The sequence below is a fragment of the Oryctolagus cuniculus genome, chromosome 13 (genome assembly GCF_964237555.1).
Source record: "Oryctolagus cuniculus chromosome 13, mOryCun1.1, whole genome shotgun sequence".
NCBI lineage: Eukaryota > Metazoa > Chordata > Mammalia > Lagomorpha > Leporidae > Oryctolagus > Oryctolagus cuniculus.
The window spans coordinates 99341625-99362778 of record NC_091444.1 but is presented as its reverse complement, the minus strand read 5'-3'; the positions used below and the strand labels follow the sequence as shown (position 1 = coordinate 99362778).

At 44.6% G+C, this 21154-nt stretch overlaps 1 protein-coding gene across 1 annotated transcript in view; it reads right to left on the bottom strand.

The window, feature by feature from the left end:
* Positions 1 to 20957, bottom strand: part of LOC138845038 (nuclear pore complex protein Nup133-like) — a 42452-nt gene extending 21495 nt beyond the window's left edge. The window contains exons 1-3 of the mRNA XM_070056040.1: positions 20525 to 20957; positions 18767 to 18882; positions 13436 to 13539 (exon numbers count right to left, since the gene is read on the bottom strand). Coding sequence (XP_069912141.1) covers positions 13436 to 13539; positions 18767 to 18882; positions 20525 to 20586 — 282 coding nt within the window. The 5' untranslated portion in view covers positions 20587 to 20957. The remainder of the gene's footprint in view (positions 1 to 13435; positions 13540 to 18766; positions 18883 to 20524) is intronic.
* Positions 20958 to 21154: the final 197 nt, after the last annotated feature.

Here is a 21154-nt window from a genome sequence, read left to right as displayed (position 1 = left end):
CTTCCTTTTGCTGTTGGTTCACCCTCCAATGGCTGCCGCGGCTGGTGCACCGCGCTGATCGGATGGCAGGAGCCAGGTACTTATCCTGGTCTCCCATGGGGTGCAGGGCCCAAGCACTTGGGCCATCCTCCATTGCACTCCCTGGCCACAGCAGAGAGCTGACCTGGAAGAGGGGCAACCGGGACAGAATCCGGTGCCCCGACCGGGACTAGAACCCGGTGTGCCGGCGTCGCAAGGCGGAGTATTAGCCTAGTGAGCCGCGGCGCCGGCTTCATGAATGTTTTGAAGCCCTTTCAGGTACCTAGATTTCTAAATTTTTTTAAAGATTTATTTATTTATTTGAAAGGCAGAGTTACACAGAGAGGGAAGGAGAGGCAGAAAGACAGAGAGGTCTTCCATCCGCTGGTTCACTTCCCAGTAGGCTGCAATGGCCAGAGCTGTGCTGATCTGAAGCCAGGAGCCAGGAGATTCTTCTGGGTCTCCCACGTGGGTGCAGGGGCCCAAGGACTTGGACCATCTTCCACTGCTTTCCCAGGCCACAGCAGAGAGCTGGATCAGAAGTGGAGCAGCTGGGACTCGAACCAGCACCCATATGGGATGTCAGCACTGCAGGCGGTGGCTTTACGCGCTATGCCACAGCGCCAGCCCCTCTAAATTTTTACACAATAAATTTTATAACTCTCCTTTCCACAAACCTTCTGAAGTACATGTGTACTATGTCAACTGGCCAGGAAATTCAGAAATAGTCTTCTAAGTAAGATTTTTGCTCCAAATTTTCAGAGTAAATTACCACTATAAATAGTACCTTTATGCTTTGCATCTGCAAGATGGAGTAACCACTGCCTCCATTCCACAGACACACAGACACACTTTACCCCGCTGTCTTACGCAGTAGATCCTCAAGGTAGATGAGCAATTTAAACACCAATTTGTTGGTTGATGTTTCTCAAAGTATATAGTTATATTTAGAGTTTAAGGATTTGCTGACCATATAAGAACCCAATTATGACCCAGCTTTAGTGAGAACAGGATCACTTAGAATCCTTTTGTGAGCTGATACTCACCCCATAACTGATACCTGCTGTGTATGTGTTGTAAATGAAAATGCTTACTAATGCTTCCCGAGAGGAGCTTGTGTTCTTTATATTTGTAGATTTTGAAGTATTTTCCTTATGCCGGCGCCACGGCTCTCTAGGCTAATACTCCGCCTTGCGGCGCCGGCACACCAGGTTCTAGTCCCGGTCGGGGCGCTGGATTCTGTCCCGGTTGCCCCTCTTCCAGGCCAGCTCTCTGCTGTGGCCAGGGAGTGCAGGGGAGGATGGCCCAGGTGCTTGGGCCCTGTACCCCATGGGAGACCAGGAAAAGCACCTGGCTCCTGGCTCCTGCCACCGGATCAGCGCAGTGCGCCGGCCACAGTGCGCTGGCCGCGGCAGCCATTGGAGGGTGAACCAACGGCAAAGGAAGACCTTTCTCTCTGTCTCTCTCTCTCACTGTCCACTCTGCCTGCCAAAAAAAAAAAAAAAAAAAAACACTATAAAAAATAAAATAAAAAAATAAAGTATTTTCCTTTTAATGTTCTAATATCAATAAAGAATATGAGTTCACTTTCTATTTTTATGTGGATCATGAAAAGGAATACATTCTTTTGTGTGTTAAAAGAAAAATGTTTTGAGAATTCTGAAGTCAAGATTTTCGCAAAGGGGAATGGCCTGACCTGAGGCCTTGGTTGGGATGTTGCTGCAGGTGTCACCATTCTCTCCCCTTATGGGTGATGTTCCGTGCCATAATCCTCCCACCCAGACTTCCTTTTTTTTTAAGATTTATTTTATTTTCTGAAAGGCTTAATGACACACACATACACACACGTAGAGAGAGAGAAAGAGAGGGAGAGGGAGAGGGAGAGGGAGAGAGAGGGAGAGGGAGAGAGAGAGAGAGAGAGAGAGAGAGAGAGAGAGAGAGAAGGTATCCTCCATCCTCCAAATGACTGCAACAGCCAGATCTGGGTCAGACTGACACCAGGAGCCAGAAATTCCATCTGGGCCTCCCATGTGGGTGGCAGGGGCCCAAGCACTTGGATGATTTTCTACTGCTTTCTCGGGTACATTAGCAGGGAGTTGGATCATAAGTGGAGCAACCAGGTCTCAAAAACCGGTGTTCCATCTGTGATGCCAGTGTCACAAGTGGTGTTTAATCTGCTGGAACCTCAACACCGTCCCCTGATTTTGTTTTGTTTTGTTTTCAGATCAAGAAGCAGGGCAGGCACTGACAAGTGAAATTGAATCAAGAATTTGTTAAGGATCTTCCAAGATTGGGTGTCTGGTGGTGCAGTTTCATCAGGCAACTTATTTCCAAGTCCCTCCCCCAGTCCCTCACTAGCTGAGTGCTACAGAGTCAACAATCTTCCCTGCATTTGCTTTAGCTGGTTTGGCTACCGCTCTCGGGCTGCCTGCCTAACAGCTTTCCAGATGCAGCCTAGCTGTTGTGCGAGCTAGCTACTCGTAACTTTCCACACATCAGCAAGTTGTTATGAACCAAATGGTCACTTGCCACATAACAGCAATCACCCTGAAAATCAAGATAAGGCGAGTTCTAGCTAAACGTGTGCATGCAGACACACACAAATGTGTGGGTACAAAGGCAGGACCTGACCCCTACAGTATGTGGCCCAACTGGGGGAAAGTGAAAATGCATTCTTACAAACATTTACCTGGATTAACCTGAAAAGCATGTTAGGGTACAGGAAGCACAGTCCTCCTTCAAATTATCAGTCATAATTAGTATTTCACTCTCTTTTCTGAAATGGCTCAGAGTCAGCATTAACATTCTGGATATTACCAAAGAATCTGATTTGAATGATAAATTATATACTTAATGATCTTAACAGAATTAATTCTATTTAAGTGTTCTGTAAGGATTTTAGTGTTCAGCAAATACAAAACCAATAAAGGAACTGATATTCCAAGGGAGATTTTGTAATTAAAAAAAAACCCTAAATCTCATTATTTTGCCATAACAAAAGTCTTCACTGACCAGGCATTCTAACCAAGCCCTCCAGATCTTAGGCCCACTCTGATGTGTTAAAAAGCGTTGTGCTTGCAGGAGTCATTAAATTTGTTTTATGTAGAACCATCTTTTTCAAAGGATACAGAGGAGAAAAATAAAAGCATTCCATAAGGTGACATCAAAATCCAACCAATGGGACATTTTTCTCACCCCTGATGTGATGTCTGTCCCCTGAGTATTTGTGAAGGATCAGTGTAGTAGACAAAGCACATGGAAGCAGATTAGTTTTTTGAGATATAAAAAAATCCAGAATCTACCGAGAGAGAGATGTGGTACAAGTAGGGGATAATGTTTTGAAGGAAACTTGGTGATTGTGTTTTGTGCAGGTACACCAGATATGCAGAGACCTCCTTAATGGATTCAGAACAGCAGAGTGTGTTTCTTCCTCTGCTGTAATGTTGGTCCAACAAAAGGAAGTGCACCAAAGCTTCAGGACGAATAAGCCCAGGGGACTTCCAAATTATTGGAACAATAACTGCCATCAATAACATGACGACGGAAATCATCAAGGTCATGATTTTAAAAGAACTTGAAAGAAAGAAGAAAGTCTCCTTCCTCCAAAATGAGAACTACATTCCAGGTGTTAAACAGCTATGGAAATCATAAAAGAAATGTTAATAGGAAAAACATACAGCTACTCAATAAAAACCTAAAGCCAACTAAACCTTGAGCCAAGAATCAATTTCAGGCTATGGTGAAGCTGTTGAGGGTTTCGCAAAAATCATTTATTAAAGAAACAGATATTTGTAATAAAACTAGTTGAGCCCAAGACAATTTTAGTAGGTCTGCCTAATTTTTTGGTAGCTGTTACCAATAAAGGTAGCAGATTCACACAAGACACACACACACACATGTACACACACAACACTGCAAAAACGAATTGGATTCTTAAATCTCCCACAACTTCAAGATTTTACTTCTCATTTTTCTCTTTTTCCTGGGTTATTTTTCCAAAAAAATGATCTTCTCTAAATACTTTATTTCTCTGAACTCCCACAAGTAATGAAATCTTACAAATACATGCCCACATAGCAAGCATCAGGCTTTGCCTTCTCAGTTTTTTTTGTTTGTTTGTTTGTTTGTTTTTGACAGGCAGAGTGGACAGTGAGAGAGAGAGACAGAGAGAAAGGTCTTCCTTGCCGTTGGTTCACCCTCCAATGGCCGCCGCGGCCGGCACACCGCGCTGATCCGATGGCAGGAGCCAGCTACTTATCCTGGTCTCCCATGGGGTGCAGGGCCCAAGCACTTGGGCCATCCTCCACTGCACTCCCGGGCCACAGCAGAGAGCTGGCCTGGAAGAGGGGCAACCGGGACAGAATCCGGTGCCCCGACCGGGACTAGAACCCGGTGTGCCAGCGCCGCAAGGTGGAGAATTAGCTTAGTGAGCCGCGGGGCGGGCTTTCAGCTTGTCTTTGAGCCCTGCTGCTGATGTCTCTAAAGTGGCCTGTTACAATGTTATTCAAATAACAGCCACTAGATAGTCTCTCTGAGAGTGCACCTGTGTCTTTCATCAACTTTCACGGAAATGATGTGTGAGTAGACTTGCTGCTCGGGTCAAGAGTCAATGAGCGGACAAAGTCGCGGACAAAGTCTTACAAATTTTTCAGATTGCTGACCTAGAAATATAACTCATCCCCCCGATTAGCAAAGTTATTTAAAGATGAATCCTGATGTTTTGGAAACAGAAATGCAGTAACTTACCAAAAAAAAAAAAAGTTTCCTTTATCTCACATTGTACAGCGGGGGATATGCTAAGAAGAAAAACATTACTGTGATCTTTTGCCAAAAATTTGTTAGTAATGCTATGAATAAGAAGCTAGTGCATTACATAATTTCTTTCCCGGTAAGTACTGGATGAGCATAATCTATAATTTCAATACTCTTTTCAATAATATTTGCAGATTTTCCACCCAACAGATGGCCTACTTCATCCTCACACAAATATTTTGAAATCAAGTCACAGTCCAACCACCTTCTCCTGTTCACTTGCTGGAAGATTCTGAGATGCATATGGTTCCATGTAAATTTCAGGAGTGAAACAAACACACTTTGTTCCTGACCTAAGAAGAGTTTCCATTATTTCCTTCCTGTGAATTCCACCCCCAGTTAATTCTCTCTTGGACCAGCATTCTGAGATCAGGATGTTTTTCTGCTTCCCACCTGTTGTGTTCTGTCCTGATCCTCCCTGGCTAGGAGGAAAGGGTGGTCTCTGAACATTTTCATGAGTCAACAATGGCCATTAGCCTTTGTTTGTACCCCTTTGAAGACTTCATATTTTGGTCTGCTGAGAATGCCTTGTGCTAAGTAGAGATTTCCCTGGCAGCATAGAAGACTCATATTGCTAAGATGTGGTTTTGAGTTTGAAACGTCCTCTGTAACTTACTTATGAACAAGATTATGAGAAGTTCCACTTTATATGGAGCCACTTCTTCTACCCATAATAGAAACAATGCAAAATACAAATCTGATTCCACTTAAAGATTCTGATTTGATGCATTCATTCCAACTTCACTGTCTACGAGTCCCTATTTGAGGAATGGTTGTAATCAAATCTTACCCACTGGTTTATAATCTTGAAAAAAAAATGTTGAAAGGAAAAATGATTATGTACAAACTTTTCAAACGGGAAACTGGTGCCATCTTGTGGTTATGAAGATGTAAAATAATGAGAATAGGTTATTTTTTTTCATATGTTAAAGAATCATTGCCTAAAGCAAGGAAATATTTCCTTCAGTATAATACCTATTTAAAGTTCTTTATTCAGGGGGCTGGTGCTGTGGCACAGTAGGCTAATCCTCCACCTGTGATGCCAGCATCCCATATGGGCATCTGTTTGAGTCTTGGCTGCTTTATTTCCGATCCAGCTCTCTGCTATGGCCTGGGAAAGCATAGACGATGGCCCAAGCATTTTGGACCCTGCACCTGCATGGGAGACCCAGAAGAAGCTCCTGGCTCCTGGCTTAAGATTGGCCCAGCTCTGGTCATTGCAGCCATTTGGGGAGTGAACCAATGGATGAAAGCTATTTTTCTGAAAAAATAGCTTCCAGGAGGCATCCATGAAAGACAGCTCAAAATCCTCTTGTAGGCATTAACATAGTCATCAGCAAATGTCTTTGAAGATGGCTCAGAACCTTAGTTTTGATGTGACCTGACTTTCAAGAGTCTGTCAAAGTGTAGGGTGATTTCTAGAAAGCGTTGTGCTGGCATCAGTGAGGTGCCAAAACACATTCTCCCAAATTGTTGGATCAATCACAGAAATAAGTCAGGATGAGCATTTTGTAAACCAGCTCCTACATCAAGTGCAAATAGGTCTAAACTGAAGGAAAATGCCAGGACTGATTCCTTGCTACAAATGCACAATGACCTAGAAGAGCAGGTGCAGCCTTCCCTCTGTGTCAGAGAGGCAGATCCAAAGGCAGCTCCAGTCATGAGATGAAAGGGATTTCTTCATAATCAATAACATTTGGGAGGGGTCTTGCATATACACTAGCAGACAGGACCTCCCAGGCTAACCTGATACAGTAATGGTAATAATTTACACTGAAACAGTAACATACCTCATCACTTAACTGGTCATTCTTTCTTACTTTCTAACATAGATTTGTAAATTTGAAAGGCAAGAGGTGTAGAGAAAGGGAGAGACAGAGATCTTTCATCCACGGATTCACTTCCCAAATGGCCACAAAGGCTGCGGCTGGGCTAGTAGCCTGAAACTCCATTCAGGTCTTCCATGTGGGTGGCAGGGGCCCAAGTACCAGGCTATCTCCCTCTGCTTTCCTAGGAGCATTAGCAGAGAGCTGGACTGGCAGCAGAGCAGCCAGGACTTGAACTGGCACCCATATGGGATGCTGGCATCTGCAGGTGGTGGCTTAACAGTCCCTTGTCTCCCCATTCTGACTGCGCTGGTGCAGATTTCCAGTGTTGTAATAGGGGAGCCTAATAGGAGAATTTCTAAAGAGTCTTCATAAACTGTGACGTTCATTGAACATTTGTCAAGTCAATAAAATATAAATATGCAGGTACTGAGAGTTTTTGTAACAATTTGATGGCTAATTTTTACCTGGTGATATTTTTTCCTTATTGAGCTGGTAATTGTGATCGCCTTTAATCTGTTAATGTTGGGTTGTACTTACATTTTCTAATTTTTTCCTGAGTAAAGGGACTACTTTCAAGTACTTTATTTACATTTTTTTCTTCTAAGTTTTGTTTATAGTTTTTTTTTCTCCCTGAACTATTTTTATCTGCTCTGGGTATAAATATATTCAACTCATAAAAATAACTGACCTGTTCTCTCTCGTTTTAGAATAGTAATATTGGTACAAAATAAACATTATCTTTTCTTTGCAGATAATGGTCTGTCCAACTGTGCCTGGGATCCTTTGTGCTGTGGGGGGGAGATTTTTGAATAACAACTTAATTTTCTCCAGCAATTTCCATTTTTTTTATTGTGTCAAATGCAGCCATGTTTTCTTCTAGAAAATTCATTTCATCTAGGTTTTTAAATACATTCAGATAATCTTGTTCATCATGTTCTATCTTGACTTCTGCAATTTCTGCAGGTATTTTCTATCCCTAATGTGTTTTATATATTTACCATGTGTTTGTTGATAATGATGAAAATATTATACAATTTTTAGTTTTTTCTAAAATACTAATTTTGGACTTACTGATTCACTCTTTTTTGTTATCTGATTTAATTTAGATGTTTTATCTACTATTTTCTTCTATTGGCACAGGTTTGTTTTTTTTTTCTTTTTTAGGGTTTTTATTTATTTGGGAGGCATGGTTAGAGAGAGAGATGTCTTCCATCCACTGGTTCACTTCCCAAATGATTGCAAAGGCTGAGCTGAGCCAATCTATAGCTGGAGCCAGGAGCTGAGTCTTCCACACGGCTGCAGGGTCCCAAGCACTTAGGCCATCTTCCACTGCTTTTCCAGGCCATCAGCAAAGAGCTGGATGGGAAGTGGAGCAGTCAGGATATGAATTGGCAGCCATATGAGAGGCCAGCAATGCAGGTGGTGGCTTAACGTGCTACATCACGACACTGGCCCCAGAATTTTATTTATTTATTTTTTTACACTTTTACATTTTAATTATTTTTTAAACCAATTCAGTGTGATTTGTAGATACAATTCCAAGAACATAATATTCCCTTCCTCCCTTTTCCCCTTCCCTCCACCTCTATTATTAATATTAAATTAAGCCGGTGCCGCAGCTCACTAGGCTAATCCTCCGCCTAGCGGCGCCGGCACACAGGGTTCTAGTCCCGGTCGGGGCACCGGATTCTGTCCCGGTTGCCCCTCTTCCAGGCCAGCCCTCTGCTGTGGCCAGGGAGTGCAGGGGAGGATGGCCCAGGTGCTTGGGCCCTGCACCCCATGGGAGACCAGGAAAAGCACCTGGCTCCTGGCTCCTGCCATCAGATCAGCACGGTGCGCCGGCCGCAGCGCGCCTGCCGCGGCGGCCATTGGAGGGCGAACCAACGGCAAAGGAAGACCTTTCTCTCTGTCTCTCTCTCTCACTGTCCACTCTGCCTGTCAAAAAATAATAATAATAATAATAAATTAAATTAATATAATTATATTCCCTTCCTCCCTTTGCCCCTTCCCCCCACCTCTATTATTAATATTAAATTAATATAATTATATTCCCTTCCTCCCTTTTCCCTTTCCCTCTCACTTCTATTATTAATATTAATATTAAATCAACACTAATATTATTTATTAATATTAATAATATTAAAGAATAGTAAACTAGTTCGAATAGTACTTTATACTTTGTGTGTCTGTGTAGGTGCAAACTGTTGAAATCTTAATGAAGAATGGGATGGGAGAGGGAGTAGGAGGTGTGATGGGAGTAGGGGTGGGAGGGCGAGTACGAGTGGAAGAACTTCTATATTCCTAAAGCTGTACCTATGAAATTTGTATTTATTAAATAAAAGTTAAAAATTGATTATTGACACATTTGAAATTATTTTCTCCTCTTTGTATTTTGATATTTTGCTTTTCCAATGTATTTCTTTTCTGATTTCCTTGGTTTCTTCTTCCGCTGACTTGAAGTCTATATGTATATGTTTCCAAATGTGTAGGTTTTAGTATATATACATTAACATATCATTACCTCAATAATTTGCTTAGAGTGTATTGATGGTACAAGCTGTTTGGCTTATTGTTTCCTCACTCTTGACGGTAGCTGAGTAAGGTATGAAATCTTACGTGGGCAGTTATCATTATCTCTACTTTTCAAAGATGTATTATTGCCTTTCACCCTTTACTTAGGATTTTAAGTCTGCAATCAATTTCTCAAGCATTTGTACTCATTCTGTACTTGCTTTGGGATAGCTTTAGCTTTGAGTCTTTATTCTTGATGCTGTGTAGTCTAACTACAATGTATTTGATAACTTCCGTGACATCCACATTGGCTGGTTAGACACCCACTGTTTCACCTGAGTTTGGTGATCTTCCATTTCCAATTTACAATACAACTTAGGGAAAGGTGTACCATGTCCTGCTCACTGTGAAGGAGAAGCAACCACTCAATGGCCAGGCAGCTACCTCAAGCTTCAAAGTATGTTTAGCTTTAAGGAATCAAATGTGTTGAGGTGAGGCTCACTGCACTGAAATTCATGGTTTTCATAAACATAGGTTACTATCTTACCATATCCGAACTTGTCCTCAGACTGAAAAGCACCACGGGAGTGTGGGTGTTTGGGTTAGTACCTGCAGGCCATATCCGGTGCCCAAGTTCCCATGCTGGCTCTGTTTCCTATCCAGCTTCCTGCTAATGCACACCCCAGGAGGCAGTATCAGTCTCCCCATTATTCCCACTGATGGCCAAGTACCAGGGTCCCTGATACCCACACATGAAGCATGAGGCATGGCGCCAGCCCCTGAAGTTAAAGATTCTAAGACTGGGGGTCAGCATTGTAGCACAGCCGGGAAATTCCATGAGGGTGCTGGTTCATGTTCTGGCTGCTCCACTTCCAATCCAGCTCCCTTCTGATGGCCTGGGAAAAGCAGTGGAGAATGGCCCAAGTGCTTGGGCCACTGCTACCCATGTGGAAAACCCAGAAGAAACTCTTGTCTCTTGGCTTTGGCCTGGCCCAGATCCAGCTATTGCGGCCATCTGGGAGGTGAGCTGGTGGATGAAAGAGCTCTATCTCTTTCAAATAATTAAATCTTAAAAAAAAAAAAAATGATTCTCGGCTGACACCACGGCTCACTAGGTTAATCCTCCGCCTGCGGCGCCGGTATCCCATATAGGCGCGAGGTTCTAGTCCCGGTTGCTCCTCTTGCAGTCCAGCTCTCTGCTGTAGCCCGGGAAAGCAGTGGAGGATGGCCCAAGTGCTTGGGCCCTGCACCCACATGGGAGACCAGGAAGAAGCACCTGGCTCCTGGCTTCGGATCAGCGCAGTGCCGGCCGTAGCAGCCATTTGGTGGGTGAACCAACGGAAGGAAGATCTTTCTCTCTGTCTCTCTCCCTCACTGTCTAACTCTGTCAAATTAAAAAAAAATGATTCTAGCATTGTTTCTATGTGCTACTGAGTTAGAGAGAGGCAGAGGGAGAGAGAGAGAGTCTTCCGTATAGTGGTTCACTCCCCAGATGGCAGCAACAGCCAGAGCTAAGCTAATCCAAAGCCAGGAGCCAGGAGATTCCTCTGGATCTCCCACATGAGTGCAGGGGCCCACGGACTTGGGCCATCTTCCACTGCTTTCTCAGGACATAGCAGAGAGCTGGATCGGAAACGGAGCAGCTGGGACTGGAACTGGCACCCATATGGGATGCCAGCAATGCAAGCAGCAGCTTTATCCACTAAGCACAGCACCGGCCTCTCTATATTTGTTTCTAAAAGTTTTACAGTTTTACATTTTACAATCAGATCTATGATCCATTTTAATTTAATCTTTGTATAGAGCATGAGGTTTAGGAGAAAACTCATTTTTTAAAACTATGGGTGGGGGCCGGCATGGTGGCGTAGCAGGTGAAGCTGCCGCCTGCAGTGTCGAGATCCCATATGTGCGCCAGCTGCTCCACCTCTGATCCAGCTCTCTGCTATGGCCTGGGAAAGCAGTGGAAAATGGCCTGAGTTCTTGGGCCCTGGAGCCCACATGGGAAGACCTGGAGGAAGCTCCTGGCTCCTGGCTTCAGATCGGCGCAGCTCCGGCCAGCTGCGGTCAACTTGGGGGTGAAACAGCGGATGAAAGGCCTCTCTCTCTCTCTCTCTGACTCTCCTTTTCTCTCTGTGTAACTCTGCCTTTCAAATAAATACACAAATCTTCAAAAAAAAAAATAAAACTATGGATGAACAACTGTTTCAACACCACTTACTGAAAAGACTATCCTTTCTCCACCAAATTGTTTTCACATCTTGTCAAAGATCAAATAGGCACTGTTGTGTGGGTCTGTACCGTACCCTCTGTTCTGCTCCACTGTCTATCTCTTTGCTTAGTGTCTTGATTTCTGCAGCTTTATGTTTCCAAATCAGGTGGGATGATTCCTCCAACTTTAGAATATCCTTATTTTAAGAATTTTTTATTTCAGAAGTAGAATGTGCTTCCCTGGGGGTGGCAGAGTAAGACAGAGCCACCAAGACTGCACTCCAGTTGAAATCACTAGGTGGCAGCAAGTTCTTTGCAATTAGATAACTGTAGGAAAACCCCAAACAGAAAATCTTTCATATCAAATCCAACTTCTCAAATATTAATTATTGATTTTGAGAAAGAGAGGCAGACAGACAGCTCCCATCTGCCAGTTCACCCCCCAAATACTCCCAGTGGCAGGGGCTCGGGCAGGTGAGGACAGGCCAAAGCTAGGAGCCAGAAACTCAATCCAGATCTCCGACATCGGCAGCAGGAGCCCCAACCACTGGTCTATTCCCTGCTGCCTACCAGGGTGTGCTTCAGCAGGAAACTGGAATTGCATGCCAGAGATGGAACTCAAGCCTAGGTACTCCAACACGGGATGGGAACATCCCAACCACCAGGCAAGATACACACCCACAAATATAATATTTGAACAGACATCCTTTCTCAGCCTCTACATACATATATATTGTCATGCATTGCTAGAAGCACCATTTTATAAATATTCTTTCTCCTCACATCTCTTTTTCATCAGGCTTTCATTAATTTTACAACAAAGTGTCTGATGATACAGAATGAGGAAAATGCAAGGGCTAGAACGCAGAACAGATCAACGTCAATCCAATCCACTCCTGAGCTAAGATAGCCAATGTTAAGAGACGTATTTAGGCTTCTTCTGGAACTTTCCTGGCCTAGTCTAGATTTGTCTGGTGTTTGTCTGAGCAGAGAGCAATTGTACCAAGTTGACCAGAAAATTATCTTAAGAGTCCCAGTCCCGCATCAGGATCCCTCTGCTGACACAGCATGTCCTCAGAACAGCTCCTTCACCCACTACAATTCTCCCTTCCCAGGCGACATAGCACTGAGGCCAGCAGATGAGTGTGGGTGAGCAGGAATCCCAAGTCCCAAAGGAACACCACCACCACAGTGAGCAACATGTGGTGCAGGAGAATGTGCCTAAGATGTGACAAAACGGAAAGAGGCCACGGAAGACACACAAATGAGAACCTGTGGGAAGCTGACAACTCTAAACTGAGCCGGCGATCATATCATTTTTCCTGGTTTGTTAAGGATTATTTAGTAGAATCAACAAAACATAGTTCTCTCTTCCCAGAAGTAAGCAAACCCACAGTTCATTAGCTTATATGGATGGCATTTAGTCTTAGATTTCAGTCAGCGAACTGATCGGCATTATGTTCATTAAAAATAGCTCTGATTTTATTAAATGTAAATGATGTTTAAAAATTACTAATGGGAGGAAAGCCTTTTCTTTAATACACAAATGTGTATACATGCTTGGCATTTCATACTACTATGGAAATCCTAGCCCATAAAGCCTGAAGCACATCACTACCCTCTACTGACTAGAAAATGAAGGTCAAAGGTAAGAACCAATTGAGGCTGGTGCCGCGGCTCAATAGGCTAATCCTCCGCCTTGCGGTGCCGGCACACCAGGTTCTAGTCCCAGTCAGGGCGCCGGATTCTGTCCCGGTTGCCCCTCTTCCAGGCCAGCTCTCTGCTGTGGCCAGGGAGTGCAGTGGAGGATGGCCCAGGTACTTGGGCCCTGCACCCCATGGGAGACCAGGAGAAACACCTGGCTCCTGGCTTTGGATCAGCGCCGTGCGCCGGCCACGGCGGCCATTGCAGGGTGAACCAACGGCAAAAAGGAAGACCTTTCTGTCTGTCTCTCTCTCTCACTGTCCACTCTGCCTGTCAAAAAAAAAAAAAAAAAAAAAAGAACCAATTGATAGCCCTCTCTTCTATCTCCTTCAAGCTCTCTCAAGAATCATTACCTTAGTAATAAGTGACAGAGAAATCTTCCAAATAATGAGTTTCTCTTTGCAGGCCAGACAAGCCCATCCACCTTCATCGACATGAACACTCAGATGATCATCAACTAAAGAAAAACAAGAGGGGTTTAAAGTGTGAATAGGTCAAGCTGTTAAAATTTCTTTATATCAAAATCTTTTTTTTTAATTTATTTACTAATTTGAAAGGCAGAATTACAGAGAGAGAGAAGGAGAGACAGCAAGATCTTCATCCACTGGTTCACTCCAGAAATGGCCACAAAGCCCAGGGCTGCGCTGGGCTGAAGCCTGGAACCAAGTGTTTCTTCCAAGTTTCCCATGTGGGTGGTAGGAGCCCAGGAACTTGGGCCACCTTCTGCTGCCTTCCCAGGTACATTGGCAGGGAGCTGGATTGAAAGTGGAGCATATGGGACGTTCGTGCTATGGGCCGCAACTTCACCCACTACACCATAGCACCGGTCCCATACGCCAACATCTTTATTATCATGTGCTTCACCAAAAATGTAACTGTCTCTGCCACGACTGGGATAGCAGTGGAGGATGGCCCAAGCCTTTGGGCCCCTGCACCCGTGTGGGAGACCTGGAGGAAGCTCCTGGCTTCGGATCTGCACAGCTCTGGCTGTTGCAGCCATCTTGGAAGTGAACCAGCAGATGGAAGCACTCTCTGTAACTCTTTCAAATAAATAAAGTAAAAACTCTATAAACAAACAAACAAAAAAGGTAACTGTCATACACTGCAAATATTATTCACAACAAAAACTACTTTTGAAAATTAAAAAAAATACCAAAACAGATAACAAGTTATCTACTTATTTATTTATTTATTTTTTTGACAGGAAGAGTGGACAGTGAGAGAGAGAGACAGAGAGAAAGGTCTTCCTTTTGCCGTTGGTTCACCCTCCAATGGCCGCCGCAGCCGGCGCACTGCGGCCGGCGCACCGCGCTGATCCGATGGCAGGAGCCAGGTGCTTTTCCTGGTCTCCCATGGGTTGCAGGGCCCAAGCACTTGGGCCATCCTCCACTGCACTCCCGGGACACAGCAGAGAGCTGGCCTGGAAGAGGGGCAACCGGGACAGAATCTGACGCCCCGACCGGGACTAGAACCCGTTGTGCCGGTGCCGCAAGGCGGAGGATTAGCCTAGTGAGCCACAGCGCCGGCCTCTACTTAATTTTAATAGCCACTTTAGAAATATACCTAGCCAGTGCTGTGGCTCACTAGGCTAATCCTCCGCCTTGCGGTGCCAGCACACCGGGTTCTAGTCCCGGTCAGGGTGCCAGATTCTGTCCCGGTTGCCCCTCTTCCAGGCCAGCTCTCTGCTGTGGCCAGGGAGTGCAGTGGAGGATGGCCCAAGTGCTTGGGCCCTGCACCCCATGGGAGACCAGGAGAAGCACCTGGCTCCTGCCCTTGGATCAGTGCAATGCGCCGGCCGCAGCGGCCATTGGAGGGTGAACCAACAGCAAAAAAAGGAAGACATTTCTCTCTCTCTCTCTCTCTTTCACACTGTCCACTCTGCCTGTCAAAAAAAAAAAAAAAAAAAAAAAGAAAGAAAGAAAAGAAAAGAAATATACCTAGGGGCTGGCGCTGTGGCTCAGCGGGTTAACGCCCTGGCCTGAAGCACCAGCATCCCATATGAGCGCTGGTTCTAGTCCCGGATGCTCCTCTTGCGATCCAGCTCTCTGCTGTAGCCTGGGAAAGCAGTAGAAGAAGGCCCAATTGCTTGGGCCCCTGCACCTGCATGGGAGACTTGGAAGAAGCTCCTGGATCCTGGCTTTGGATCAGCACAGCTCCAGCCATCTGGGGAGAGAATGATTGGATGGAAGACCTCTCTCTCTCTCTCTGCCTCTCCTCTCTCTGTATAACTCTGACTTTCAAACAAATAAATAACTCTTAAAAAAAAAGAAATATTTCTAAAGGCAAAAAATGTATCTTGGGCTTAGGTTTAGCAGTTCTGACTTTCAGTTCTGACTCATAAATCACAGCCTCCGCCATCCTCTCTCTGGGCAGGAGGCCTGTGGCAGTGCCTGGGGAGTCTCAAGCCCACCTCCTTACAGGGTCACCAAGGGTGCCACCACACTTTCTGTTCAATTTCAATTCCCTTTGTGGGGAAGCAAGCATGAGTATCATGGCAAACTAAGTTATATTTGTTCTTCCTCTGGGAAATTGGTTCATTTTTTTTCTCTATACATGGGGAAATTAGTATTTCAATTTCATATAATCAGATAACGTTCTGTGTCTCTTTAGACTACGATTTGCTAATTATCATTTCTTTTTAGATTACTGATTCTTGATGTTTATCTCTAATAACATCATAAATATCATTAAAACATTACTTTTCCCAGTATTATAGGCTGCTTTATAGTGACATTCTAAGTTTGTTATAGCAATATAAGCTGTTTATATAAGTAATAAATGACACATCTGAAAAAAATTCTTTCATTTTTATTATAAACAGATTATCTTGCCCTCTATAAGAAACTTAGCAATGTGCATAATTTTTTAACCAAGGAACACAAATAACTTCTCACTTTCATTAAACATTTCAAAGAAAAATCATGTTCCTAAAAAGAACTTCGTTTTCAAAAGGAGTTGCTTAAAGGTACAATAAATTACTTCACTATGTAGATATACAAAATACATTCTCTATTAAGACTATTTTTTTTTTTTTTTGGACAGGCAGAGTGGACAGTGAGAGAGAGAGACAGAGAGAAAGGTCTTCCTTTGCCGTTGGTTCACCCTCCAATGGCCGCTGCAGCCGGTGCGCTGCGGCCGGTGCACCGCGCTGATCCGATGGCAGGAGCCAGGTACTAATCCTGGTCTCCCATGGGGTGCAGGGCCCAAGCACCTGGGCCATCCTCCACTGCACTCCCCGGCCACAGCAGAGAGCTGGCCTGGAAGAGGAGCAACCGGGACAGAATCCGGTGCCCCGACCGGGACTAGAACCCGGTGTGCCGGCGCCACAAGGTGGAGGATTAGCCTAGTGAGCCGCGGCGCCAGCCGAGATTCAGTTAATTTAAGATTGCTCTCTGCTTAAAGGCAGAATGGCAGGGAAGAGGGAGTACAAAACAGAAGAAATCAGTAATGTACAAGCTAAAAAAATATCAAATCGTGTCAACATGTCAAGGCTTTTAGCGAACTGGAACATCTACGCAGTAATTTCATTTTCCTGAAAGCACTGCAGTAGCTCTAGATCCCTGAAGGGAGAGTCTTTAAGGGCTTGACTTACACAGAGCTTGGTAGTTTTCCCATGCAGGGAAGAAGTCTTAGGTTCACACGCCTGTTCAGTTTACACATTCTTATTTTTAAAGAGACTTGCAGCCGGTGCCGTGGCTCACTAGGCTAATCCTCTGCCTGCGGCGCCGGCATACCAGGTTCTAGTCCCGGTCGGGGTGCCAGATTCTGTCCTGGTTGCTCCTCTTCCAGGCCAGCTCTCTGCTGTGTCCCGGGAGTCAGTGGAGGATGGCCCAAGTCCTTGGGCCCTGCACCCCATGGGAGACCAGGAGAAGCACCTGGCTCCTGCCATCGGATCAGCACGGTGCGCCGGCCGCGGCGGCCATTGGAGGGTGAACCAGCGGCAAAGGAAGACCTTTCTCTCTGTCTCTCTCTCTCACTGTCCACTCTGCCTGTCAAAAAAATAAAATAAAAAAAATAAAGAGACTTGCTCCTCTGAATTTCTAGATTTGAGTCTATGTATGTATTATTTGTTACTAACATAGTCTGATGGCATGGACCAGGAGTAGGTTAAAAGGTTTAATCATGTAAAAAAATAAAAAAAAGATTTATTTATTTATTCAAAAGGTAGAGTAAGAGAGAGAGAGAGGAAATACAGAAAAATCTTCCATCTGCTGGTTCACTCCCCAAATGGTCGCTACGACCAAAGCCAGGAGCCAAGAGCTTCTTCTGGTCTCCTACGTGGGTGCAGGGTTCCAGATCTGGGCCATCTTCCACTGCTTTCCCAGGTGCATTAGCAGGGAGCTGGATCGGAAGTGGAGCATCAGTGCCCATATGGGATGCCTGCACTGCAGGCCATGGCTTAACCTGCTATGTCACAGCGCCAGCCCCTTAATCACATTTTAAATTGAAATTTTAATCACATTTTAAACTGACACACACACACACATATAATCTTTATTTATTTATTTAAAACAATGCATGACAGAGGTTAGCAGTTTAGTTGTCTGGAAACAAAAGCCCCAAGGACTTACGGGCAAAGATGTAAAAGTTCAAGTTGGTGAGAAATATTCCTTCCTTTAGAACAAAGTATTTTAAACTTTTTCAAAACTGTTCTTCATGGTATAAATAGTATTACTGGAGATTGACTCTGATATTTTGCGTTTTATTCCATTTATTATTTTTTTAAATGCTGGCCATGAACCGCTAAACTACTTTTTAGTCACCACAGTGAAAAACACTGTTCTAGAAAAACACAAAGATCTGGAATGGATTCCTTAATAGAAATGACTTAGGCAGATGCTGAGGACACTGAATTTTGTTGTTACTCTGTCGCCCAACTCCTGATCCTTCAAGTTGTCTTTCTTTATCTGCAAGGCAGAGTGACAGAGATGGAAAGAGAGCAAAATGCTCCATCAGCAGGTTCACTCCCTAAATGGTCCAGAACAGTTGAGTGTGGACCAGGCAGGAGCCAGGAGCCAGGAGCCCCATCTGGGTCTTTTGACATGGAGAGCAGGAATGCAAGCACTTGGGTCCTCTTTCACCGCCTTCCCCGGTCACTTAGCAGGGAGCAGACAGGAAGTGGAGTAGCCAGGACTCACAATCTGATACTGGATGCCAGTGCTGCAAGTGTTGGCTTACCCCACTTTGCCACTATTGGCCCCTTAATGTTAATTTTCTAAGGTTACATTCTTTGCATCTTCCAACTGCCACATTAATTCTCTGCCAACAGAACCTTCTAAAGGTACATCACAGTGGTAACCTCATGAATTTGTGTACACAGCCTCTTGGGTACTACACAGGATCCAGAAATGGAGGTAGGACTTGACTGTACTGCCAAGTGACACATGGCACTCCTTTTTTTTTAAAACTAAACTTCATATACCCAATCAACTTTTCAAATTGGACTAACTATTCATATACGGTACCTAAAGCCACTTAAGACTGAATGTGACTGTGCTACAATGAACTCATACTGTTTCTCAAATTCATTACGTATCTCAATTACAGTTGAAACACTAGACAGCTAGCCATTTCTATTGGCTTAAGTGTAGGTATTCCAGAGGAAGCACGAATGCCCATCTCCATGGCAGATCTGGGCTCCAATCAGAACTGCTAACAGAGGCGAGTGGAAAGACGATGCCTACCTTCAGCTGTTAGGGCTTCCATGACTTTGACAGCGAGAGAAGATCCAAATGTCTTGACATCGTAGTTCACAGTCTCAGATATGGAGTGCTGTGGGAATATATGTGTAGGCGTTCCTCTAAGGAAAGAAACCATACTATTTCATTTATCACGTACAATGGATCATTATCCTAATTTTTATCTATATTTACACGATAGAGGTATCTTGATAAACAACACGAAGTGTAACCGTGAAAAAAAACCATTGGATTGGGGCCGGTGTTGTGGTGGTAAAGTTTCCGTCTGTGACCCTGCCATCCCATACGGGTGGTGGTTCAAGTTCCGGCTGTTCCACTTCCAATCCAGCTCCCTGTTAATGTGTCTGGGAAAGCAGCAGAGGATGGCCCATATGAGCCCCTGCACCCATGTGGGAGACCTGGAAGAAACTCTGGTTCATGGCTTTGAAGCAGCCCAGCTCTGGCCGTTGTGGCCATTTTGGGGAGTGAATCGGTGAATGGAAGATCTCTTTCTCTCCATCCCTCCCTAACTCTGCTTTTCAAATAAATCAATATTTAACACCACTGGCTCATGGATACTGTGTATTTAAATGTATTTTCTATTTAAAAAAAAGATTTTCAGGACTTAGGAAACTGGACATCAGATCCTTAAGCTTCTCTCAGCTTCTACATTTAAGAAAAGTGTGTCTTCTTCTTATGCGTAAAGTTTCTGTTCACAGTCATGAAAGGCAAAATATATTTGCCTTTAAAATCTTTCATCATCTTGCTAAAACAGACCACTAAGATCATATCTAATTAAATGTTTTAAATTTTCTAACATTTTTGACAAGCATGCCCAAATAAAACTCCAACTGGGGTCTTTTTGATTTTGACCTTGAATTTGGGATTTTCCAGTTGGATCTCTGGAAAGTCACAAGGGATGTACTTGTATGTTAAATTACATTAGAAGCATTACCAAACAGTAAGTACTGCTAAACTTTAAGCTATATTTATGATGCCCTATTGACGTGAGTATTCCAAAAATTATATGAGATTCCTATAAATCTAATGTTATCAGTCTGAATTCGTTTTTATGAATGTCACAGGAAGAACTACATTTTGTCAATGGCTGGTTATAATGAACTGCCCTATTTCCAGTCATGGCTGTTCTAAGTATTTGTCATAGACAGACAGTGGTTTTGAAGCATCTACAAAGAGCCACAGTCCAGGGTTACTTTTTCTTTAAAGAGATTTACAAAAGAACTCTAATGTCAATTTCTGGAACTACGATCATACCACTGGGCTGGGTAAGAAATTCTAGAACTTTAATGAACAAACTAATGGCTTCCTGAACTGCTATGTCAAGATCACACAGAATGGGGCCAGCACGGAGGCACAGTAGGCTAAGCCTCGGCCTGCAGTGCCAGCATCCTATAGGGCAAAGGTTCGAGTCCTGGCTGCTCCTCTTCTGATCCAGCTCTCTGCTACGGCCTGGGAAAGCAGTACATGCCCCAAAATCTCCCTGGAAGAAGCTCCTGGCTTTGGATTGGCCCAGCTCTGGCCGTCGTGGCCATGGAAGACCTTTCTCTGTCTCTCCCTCTCTGTAACTCTCAAATAAGTAAAAAGCTTAAAAAAAAAAAGTGTAATCATGAGGAATTGTAATGTACGCATGATATGTTAAGACTGGAAAGCCAGAACTACAGTAACAGGGAGTAGCGCTAATGCCTTTAGCATTAAGTAGAAATTGTTATATGAAAATTACGGGAGCCATGGTTTCGGACTTACCGCCTGAGCGGGCCCTCAACACACAGACAAACCAGAATGGGGCCATTTATGCTGAATATCATACAAACTGTAACTTTATGGAAGCCAACAAACTCCAGTTTTCCCCGACCGTAGGAAGTTAATCAAGCGAAGCTGAAATACGCCGCAAGAGGCGTGTAATCCGCCCCGACCCCAGCCAGCGGGCCCCTTCGGGACCCAGGACCCGGGGTCCGCCGAGAAGGACCGGCCGGCAACAGGACCCGAGGAAGTTCCAGTCGTGGAACACAAGCAAGACTGGCGGGTGAAAATGGAACAGCCGAGAGGCGGGGCGGGCGCCTAGTGATGACGTCACAAGCGCGGCGGGGCTGACGTCACAGTAGAGCCGAGCCGGCGTCTTGCCAAGTCTGTAGAGGCGGAGGACCAGCGACAGGGACTGGCAGCCCAGAAGCCAGTATTAGAAAAGAAAACATAGTGATCAAATTCAATTTTGTGGGCCGGCGCCGCGGCTCACTAGGCTAATCCTCCGCCTAGCGGCGCTGGCACACCGGGTTCTAGTCCCGGTCGGGGCGCCGATTCTGTCCCGGTTGCCCCTCTTCCAGGCCAGCTCTCTGCTGTGGCCAGGGAGTGCAGTGGAGGATGGCCCAGGTGCTT